At 37.6% G+C, this 9,866-nt stretch overlaps 1 protein-coding gene across 5 annotated transcripts in view; it reads left to right on the top strand.

The window, feature by feature from the left end:
- Nucleotides 1–3,154: 3,154 nt before the first annotated feature.
- The window catches only part of Dock10 (dedicator of cytokinesis 10), a 165,606-nt gene continuing 158,894 nt past the window's right edge, over nucleotides 3,155–9,866 (top strand). For 4 of the 5 annotated variants that reach the window (XM_013009058.1, XM_013009078.1, XM_013009068.1 and 1 more), the window contains exon 1: nucleotides 3,155–3,331. In XM_013009058.1, the coding sequence (XP_012864512.1) occupies nucleotides 3,248–3,331 (84 nt within the window). In that variant the 5' untranslated portion in view covers nucleotides 3,155–3,247. Of the gene's footprint in view, nucleotides 3,336–9,866 lie in introns of all 5 variants that reach the window. The other variant, XM_013009087.1, reaches the window with a different exon arrangement.

Here is a 9,866-nt window from a genome sequence, read left to right as displayed (position 1 = left end):
AGTAGTCAGCCTGAGGGCTACTAACCTCACAAGAACTTCTGACTGGGGCCCAGGCTCAGGAGAGACCACAGAGGAGGAGGAAGTAGCTGCAGCTTCACCACAATGCAGTGGTGAGCTGAGCCTACAGATATGGTATGGTCTGATCTCTTTCCATAAGACAGAAGCTGTGCAGGGAATGCACTGGCTGGCAGAGGGGGAAAATTAATCAAAACTGGAATAGAAAAGAATAAGTGAGTTTCCTAAACATTCTCCCAACATTCAGGAAGTAACCACAGCAGAGCAGATCACACTGCAGTTGTCCTTAGCTTTCAGATTACAGTGGATTCGTGCCTAATGTTGGTATTCAAGACCATAAAGTAATTGGCCCCATGATTCTATTTTCAATTGTTTCTATTGTACCTGTTTAACTCTTGACTATAGGCAAGCTGAATTTTCCATATTTTTCTTAATATTCCATTTTAGCCTGAGTGTTATACTTTATAATAACTAATAGTCATACTTACAATTACCAGGGAAGGCAATATATGAGTATTTCTAAGTGTCACCTTGGTAATCTCCACATCAACTCTGTCAGATAGTGAGTACATGATCCCTATCTAATAAATAAGGCCTGGAAAACTGAACAATTGACAAAAGGAAAATCAGTCCCTGTTAGCCATTCTTCCTTGATGCCTCATCCATGCTAGGTTTTCTTACCTAGAAGATTTCTTCCTATTTGATAAATACCTTCCTTAGATCTACCTTTTCTATAGAGCTCTCCTAGGATCCTTTAAACTCTAGTAATCTATTCGTGTCACAGCTTCTTAAAACTAGGAGAGATATTACATGCTTCTCACAACAAAGCAACAAATCAATTCTGATCATTGATGGGTACAAAATTTCCTTTCTTCTGAACTTGTCAGTGACTCTTTGCGATGGGACAACTTTTATCTGATTTATCTTCCTGCTGATTCTTGCTCATTTCCCTAGTTATGATTCTGAACATGTATACAAAAGAAAATTGTTAGAATAATATGCTGGAGACATAGATTTGGCCTAGAAACAGAAACCCACAGCAATACTATCATATGAAACACTCTTTGCTGAGCCATTGGATTGTGTCCTACTTTGCAGTCACCTCAAGTTCTGAGTCTCTGACTGACATTGCTAATAGTTAAGGGAGCTGTGACCAATGACCAAGAGAATGTAGAAACACATCAATCTTTTTCCCCCAGTGCTGGGGATTGATTTCTTAGCCCTGATGATGCAAAGCATACCATGTATGCAAAGCATACATCATTAGCAAAATGAATGGGAGAGGCTCTAGTATAAAGAATTATGGCATCTGAAGAGGAATAGAAGACAAAGTGAATTCAAGAATTAGAAAATGAAGTGTCTTCGGAGTTTCTCAAGATTATTAAGGGCTTGTTATGAGGCACTGTGCCTGTATTCTACGTCCTTAAGTCAGGGATTTGAGGGTCCTTGTGTCTGAAGTCCTCAAGTGGGCTTTAGAGCTTTATGATCTCTGGCCATGCATGGAGTCTCTGAGCACTTAGATTTTCCTGATGCGTGGGTTTATAGCTTTTGCAGGATTCTCAAATGTGTCACTGATCCAAAACAACTTCCCAGACACTGACATAAAAACATAAGACAGGAGATCGGGTGTCCCAGAGGCAGACTTCCATGATATCATGTAAGGAAAAAAAATCAAATCTCAAAATCCTGCATATCTCATCACATCCATGCTCATGGATGGTTTAAACCAAAGGCTCCTAATAGAAATAAATGGCCAATGAACATGGATCAAAAGAACTTTAGCTATGTGGAGTCCTCAGTTTCCTGATTATTAAGCTGATGAAATAGTTCATCCCATGGTTATCATTTTACACACCGCAATGTTTTGCTGATAGTTTTTTTAAAGAAGCCACCTTCATGTCCATGTTCAACAAAGGCAAAATACCTTTTTTGGGGGGGGGAGGGTCAGGTCGTGGGGCCTGAACTCTGGGCCCGGGTGCTGTCCCTCAGCTCTTCAGCTCAAGGTTAGCGCTCTACCACTTGAGTCACAGCACGACTTCTGGCTTTTTTTCTTTTTGCTTATGTGGTGCTGAGGAATCGAACCCAGGGCCTCATGCATGCAAGGCAAGCGCTTTACCACTGAGCCACCTTCCCAGCCCCAAAATACCTTCTTATCTGGCAAAATAACTACATGACAAAGTAGAGATCTATAAGTGGCTCTAGTGTATGCGTCAGCCAAATCCAATGACTGGAGGTGGGGAAAGAGAATGCCCTAGACTTGTGGTCTCAAAGTACTTCTTATCTCACTCACCTAGTAAAAAATAAAACTCAACTCAATCCCCCTCTCCTATATTTATTTATAAAGTATATAGCTCAGACACTGACTAATTACTGAAGACAGTGAATGAGGCAGACCATTCTTATCTAGCATAGAGTGGTTAAAAAAACTAATAAAATAAATATGCAAATGATGTGGTAGTATAGCATGCTCCCAACTGCTATAGAGAAAAAGTACATTAAAGAGCATTCAGGTGAGCTGGAAGGGAGAGTTGCACTTTTCAGTAGCCCAGAGAAAGTGAATGAAGACCTAGAGATGAAGCAGTTAACTACTTCACTTCTTTTAGCCATTTGACATCAAGACTTACAGAGTCTACGGGTATAATATTCAATGGTAGACGTAGTTTCTTTTAGGTAACCCATATAAATAGGACTGTAATATCTTCTCTTTGGACCCTATGTGATCATCTTGGGAGACCACTAAGTTAGTCTACACTTGTATAAGCAAATGATTTAAATAAGATTCTTTGTCTTCAGTCTTGACATCACAGCTTACCTTGTGAATCAGGACATAATTACAAAGTTTGGATGGTTCTTTCAGTGAGAGATATGAAGCCCTGTAGTAAATTACCTCCCTGGTTCAAGCCTGATTTGGTTTGGTGAGCAAGATTTTTCCACCACATGTTTTATGAAGCTTTTTCACTTGGTAGTTTTTGTCTTGCTTGAAAACAGGTGTCCACAAAGACTATGGGTGCAAGAGCAGTAGCCGAGCAGCTGGTAGCAGCTCCTTACCGGAAGTGGTAACTTGATGGTTTTCCTTCCCTTGCAGCTGAGTTATATTAACATAGCCTGAGCATTTCCCTTTTTGATCAGAGGAGAGAAATTTGCTCAACGTGGTGGAGCTTCAGGAAGAAAAGAAAGATCTAATGACCATATTTTTAAAATACTTCTGTGTGACGCAAATGACAGCAGTACAATGAGCTTCCGAGGAAAGGAATTTTGGAAAAAGAGGCGGACAGTGAGGAGAGTGAATCCGGAAGAAATCCACAGGTTCAGTTCTGTAGGTATCTGAATATTGACATTTTGCTTTCCATCCTTTGGGACTTTCTTTTTTAAAAGGTTGGTTCTAAAGTGGTTTCCAAACTTAGGCAATTAGAAATAGGAGACAAAATACTGCACTTGGTTCAAAAATACCCTCTTTTATTTGCATCTTTATTTCAGGAATTGAGTTGTTTTCAAAACATGTATAAGCTTGTGAAAAATACTGCTAGAAGAGTTAAGCTGCTAGAACATCACTGTATTTCAGATTGATCTAAAATTATCTTAATATTACATCTTGTGATTGATGGAAGTTATTCCACAAATATTCCATAAGCACACAGTTACTTTAAGACCCTAGTTGATGACATTCCTGGATATGTTGCTGCTCTATTTTTATCCACTACCATTCATTTGCATCACAATTCTGAGAAAAAAATAATCCAGAGTATGAAAGAAAAAGCAAAATAAGTAATTGATGAACAGAGGCAAGGAAATTATACACATTGGTATGGTTTGGAAGTTAAAGGGACTTTTACTGCTTAAAATGTTTCTGCATTGTTTATGCAAGTGAAATGAGAGCTCTGGAAACGTGGACATACTACAAAATTCTAGATTTCTATCCAGAGCAATTACTCAGAGTTGAATAGTAAAGCCAATTGCTGAAGCTCTTCAGTGATCAGTCTATAATGGGAAAACCCACCTTAGATAATAAATGACTATAGCAACATTATGGGGTGTATCTCATTTTGGAAGACTAATTTGTTTGGAGTAGTCTAAACTTGGCTTTATTTCTTTAGGGTAGGCTTTCTTAACCTCTACAACATTGTCCTTTGGGGTCTAAAAATTCTTTTTGGTGCATTGTAGCATATTTAGCAACATCTCTGGGCTCTATTCACTAAGTGCTGTTACCATCCCTAAATATTAAAAAAGGTGTTCTGAGCACAGACAGCGATCATCTGATTGAGAACCACTTCCCATGGGGTTAAAAAAATTATTTGTTAATCACTGATAGTCTACAAACAGAAGTTGCTTTGTAAGAAGTATGTGTGTGTGTGTGTGTGTGTGTGTGTGTAGGTGTTTATGTACATGTATGTAAGGACTATTTATGAACTGTTATTTGTGAACATGAATAATCAAATAAATGAGTACCTTCTGAGCTCCCTTAATAGACCAACATCATGAAAAATATACACCATCACCCAATTAATAGGGAGTCTCTTTGTTATTACAAAGATTTGGTTGTAAGTTAGTAGGAACAGAATTTATTTGAGATTTGGCTTGTTGGGTTAGTATTGGGTTGTTGCTTGTTAAGTGTCTAGTTCAGTAGTACATATTTTCTGTGTGAACACACAACTAAACCCTCAAACTTGTTCCTAGGAGTTATAGCCTGGGATTTTTTTAAGTTCTTTGATATCAAGCAATACACTTCATTTTTTACATACTGGAAAGTATATCTATCAATTTCCTATATAATTTCCTACGTGTTTGTAATTTTATTTACCTCACAACATAAATATATCAGGTTACTATTTTCAGTAGTTCTCAAATGAAGAAGCAAGCTTAACAGATTAAGAATCTTGGGAAAAAGTACACAACTCATGAATTGAGTTTGAAATACCAGGCTTTCTTGACCTATCCAGCATCCTGGTTTATGGAGAGTTTGAACATGTACAGAAACATAGAAATTCCTGTCTTAAATTGGCTTTAAACAGTGCTGTAGAAATCGTAATTCTTTCAGCAAATTGGAAAGTATGAACGCATTAATTACTTTTTTAGAAGTTAACACCTGGGAGAAATTGGTTCTTTCATAAGGGAAGTAGGATTTGGGGTGGCAACCTGTGTTAAAGTTGTCAGCCTGGGTTTATTTATTTGATTATTTATTTTTTTTGCCAGTGCTAGGGCTCAAACTTAGGGCCTGGGTGCTGTCTCTGAGCCTCTTTGTGCTCAAGACCAGCATTCTACCATTTGAGCCACAGTGCCACCTCTGGCTTATCCCACAGCACCATTCTGGCATTTTCTGAGCAGTTTATTGGAGATTAAGAGTCTCATGGACCTTCCTGCCTGGGCTGTCTTCAAACTGCAGTCTCAGATCTCAGCCTCCTAAATAACGAGGATTACAGAAATGAAACACGAGTTCCCCACTGCTAACCTGGGTTTTTATAATCATTTCACAAACAGGCCATGCAGGGTCCTAGACCTGTTTTTGCTCCCCAGTGGCCAGAAACATGAGCCCAGTTTTATCTTCCTGACTGCTTCTTTAAAAGCTTTCATCTGTCATTTACCTTCAGTCAGTGTATAATTGTTTCACAAATCGGTTTGACTTGAGATTATGTCAACCTTTTAGACAAATCCAAAAATTCATTATTTCCCTGCTGTGTTTCTCTCAACGGAAGTTAAAAGAACTGAGGGGTTACGTTATGACTTTTTGTCTGTGGAATGAGACCACTCAACAGGAGAAGGATACATCTATCTTATGTACACCACACCTCCCGGGTGGCCAGAGGACAGTCCCCCAGGTCTCACCAGATAATGAAGTTAATCACTCTATGAATGATTGTAATTGAATTTGAATGCATTACTGCTGAAAACTGTGGAAAAGCAGTCAGTGAGGAGAGAGTGTTTTCCCACAGCATTCAGTGGCAATGCATTCAAATTTAATTAAGATCATTCATACAGTGATTAGCTTTCTTCCTTGGAAGGCACTGGGGACATTTCTGCTAGAATTGCCTGCGTTTGGTCTTCCTGAGATAGGCCTATCTCCTTAAACAGAGTGTCTCTTCATTGAGCAGAGGACTGTTCAATCCATCCTTCACCGTTATCCCAATATGTGGTTTCCATTTTGGGAAACAGAACCCAAGAAAGGGAAACAAGGAATCAGAGCATGACATTTGAGCCTGTTGTCTCTGGGTCATTCTGCCTGACCTTCACCTACAGTCTATGTGCCAGGAAGCAGGTTACTTAAATCTCTTGGTGTTTGAGTTTCCTCCTGGGTAGAATGTTCAAAACACCTATGCTGTTTTAAGATTACACGTTAGAATTAGATTTGATACAATGCATTCTGAGCATGGTTTGAATACTACAAAAAGGTTTTTAAAAGTCCTATTTTTAGAAGCATTATTCAAACAAAGTAAAATAGGTTCATTTCCAAGGGCACAATAAAGGGTACAGGGACCGTAATAATTAATGTCAGGTTAAAGAATAACTAAAAACTAAAGGTGATACTTTCATTGTGGAAGCTGTTTAGGTAACAGAATTTACTAGGTAGATACACTTTCAGGTTGTATTAAGCTTTGAACTCTAAGGTCTCAGATCCTCTATGTATCGTTGGGATTTTCCTCATCAGCACCATGTTCTTTCTTCCCTATGTAAAAAATAGTTTAACTAAAGCCCACCAATAGCCAGATGGAACTTTCCACATATCTCCCATAGCACCTTCTAAAGCCTAAACCAACATCTTAAGATGTTGATAGATTAGAAACAATCCAAGTGATAGATGGACATGAGACCAGAAAATAAAACATTTTTAAGTTATCGATATAATCATATTTCATTTTGAAAAAGGAATCATGAGTGTTGGATAATATTATCAAAGATTATTATTTTGTAGTGATTAGGTGGATTTTAAATTTTTAACAGTCACTGTTTGCTCTCATGCCAGCAAATTTAGAAAATATTTAATTACATAGCAATCTAGAATGCTTATTGAGAATTCTGAAAGTTCTTAAGGGGTATGTAGTCTAAATTTCTTTTGACCCAGATTGCCAGTTTTGTGTGATCTGTTTTCTTCAAATGTTGTTTGAAGCTGTGTAATTCACTCTGCTGAAAATTTCAATTGTTTTGGAAGTTTGCCTATGAAGTCCAATTTTTGAGTGTATTGACTGGTATCTTCATTATTGTAATCTAATTTCTAGACAACATACAATGTACAGGGTACGACAGTGTTATGAGAAAAGTTTAGGAAGGATAAAACTTATTAGATCACTAAGTAGAGCCACTTTCCCTAATCTTTGAAAGAAGCTTACTGTTCTATAATAGATAATTTTCTCTTTAACTGACACTTTATGTATATTTTTATTTATTTAGCCAGAATTTTCTAATATTATCTCTGGTACATAGGAAGTCAGTAAAACAACAACAACAAAAAAAACAATTTCTTGCCTGAATTCCGTATCCTAATTTAGAAAGATTAAGTACAAGGTTAGCTTGAGTTATCAATCATCTGCACAGTTGAAAAAAAGCGCAAAACTTTGGAAACTATTTGTGATTTGTCATTTTAAAGTTGCAATCAGCCTGTGGATTATTACTGTAGAGAATGTCCAAGAATTTGAAAAACTTTAAATATGGGTAAAAGTTGTCCTCTTTCATAATAGCCTACTGGCACTTTAAAATGAAAATGAAAATGATAACTAAGGAATCTAATCTGATTGGCTTCACCATGACTCCTGCATACACCATTGTGTATTACATTGTGCTATTTTCTATCGAGTCAGATTTTTCTTCATTATATTTCCATGTTAATATGAACAATCTACCTCCTTGGTTATATATGCTTCTTTGTTATATACCAACATTGAGACAAGTTGGTTATTGAAAACATTGTGTAATGCACTAATTAGCTGAAAGGAAGCACAGGATGGGCAGTGATGAATGAGACTGAATCAGGATTGAACACAACTGGATAATTACGATGGAAAGTAGGAACTGAAACTGAAAGATAAGAAAGAGAAATAACCAGAAGCTCTGAATTCAATGCAGACCACAGAAAGGGAGAAGTGGGCATTGAAACTTTATCCAGCCAAAAATCTAGGGGAAGAAAGATCAGTGGACTGAGTTTGAGCTTGTAGTGAGAAAGAGCCGCTAGGTCAGATGCCAGGAAGCTGCTCCTCAGCTTGACTTGGGTGGGGTGCCTGCCCAGTAACGAAGAATGACATCACTTTCCTCAAGGAGGGGCAAGAGTCAAGCCAGGAGACAGACAGTTAGCTGAGCAAAGTGGGTCATCTGTTAGAAAAAGAAGAGTCACAGTGACAGGAAATGAAGCCATAGCCCCAACATCTTTATTTCCTGCTCTTCGGAGTGGTCATTTCCAATGTGAATGCCAACACCATCATTAATAGCTTTTATATGGTTACTAAATATACTTTTCCTTTCCTTTCCTTCCACTTCCATACCCTCCCATAAGTATATTTAGTCTCCTGTCCTACCATTTTCCCTTGAGGTGGGGAACTCAGAGATTTGTACCAGCACTTTCTATTGCTTTTCTCTGTGAAATTCACAGTATGCCCAAATAATAACTCTATTCCAGAATGTTCCCAATTTTAAAAAATGTTTTCTATTCCTGCAAAGCCGTATGTTTTGCCAAGAATGTATTGGAATGAATAACAGAGTTCAGGCTGAGCTGGGTGGTTTTATCAGTTTCTTTATCGATTACATAAATCCTCTGAAACCAGTTATCCTTGTGTATTAATAAAAAGCATCAGTAATCATCACTTCTAGGATTATTATAAATATTCAAAGAGAGACAACATTAAACATTTTTTATCCTTGTTAATATATAACAATAGTAGTGAAAAATAGTTGTTCACATTTATGGATAAATTATTTTAAGTAATGATGCCTTGTAATTACTATTATTACTAATTTTTGTGACAATATTATCTCTATGAGAAATCCTGCGTGACTTTGTTTTAAAATAACAAGTATATCAGATATGATTCTTGCAATGAAAAAAGACAGGATGAAGAAAAGGAATCTGAGATTAGGAATGGCTTACAGGTGACCACTATGTACTGAAAGCATCTGCCATACTTCCAACACAGTGAGGAATCTCGTGTGGAGAACAAAATTATAGCATGTGACACAGTCAGCACTAAAGGCAGAGATGATTATCAACTTACTTTTTTAAACTTCTTGGTGTTCTGGTATTTCAGGAGACTGAAGAGTTGAATGAGTTAGTGTTCTTGAAAGTTAGAAATTAGATCTTCAATTTGTATATCAGCTTGGAAAGCTAAAAACGTATTTAAGTGACTAGCATGATGTTTGCAGAATTACAGGGCATTAGGATGCATTAGGATTTATTTAGTAAGGCACACATTTTAAATAGCTGCATTTCAAAGACAGAAGTTATTAGGTGAAAAGGGTCCTGTAAAACCACTCAATTCAGCTGAGCACTGGTGGCTCACACCCTGCATTCCTAGGTACTCAGGAGGCTGAGATCTGAGGATCACAGTTTGAAGCCAGCCCAGACAGGAAAGTCTGTGAGACTCTTACCTTTAATAAACTGCTCAGAAGAAGCGAGAAGTGGTGCTGCAGTTCAAGTGGTAGTGTGCTAGACTTGAGCATGAAGAGGTTCAGAGATAGCACCCAGGCCCTGAGTTCAAGCCCCAAGACTGGCAAACCTCCCACCCCCAATTCCAATAAATACAAATTGAGAAATATTGGACTTATCATCAGTGCTACTCATTGTGTTATAGATTAGAATTCTCCAGTCACAGATATTAGAAACCTATGCAGGTTAAGGAGAAAGGAAACAAAAAAAGAAACAGAAAGCAGGATGA

This window comes from Dipodomys ordii, unplaced genomic scaffold (assembly GCF_000151885.1).
Source record: "Dipodomys ordii isolate 6190 unplaced genomic scaffold, Dord_2.0 Scaffold1, whole genome shotgun sequence".
Lineage (NCBI taxonomy): Eukaryota > Metazoa > Chordata > Mammalia > Rodentia > Heteromyidae > Dipodomys > Dipodomys ordii.
Note: the sequence above shows the minus strand (reverse complement) of the source record. Positions and strands in the feature narration are given on the sequence as shown.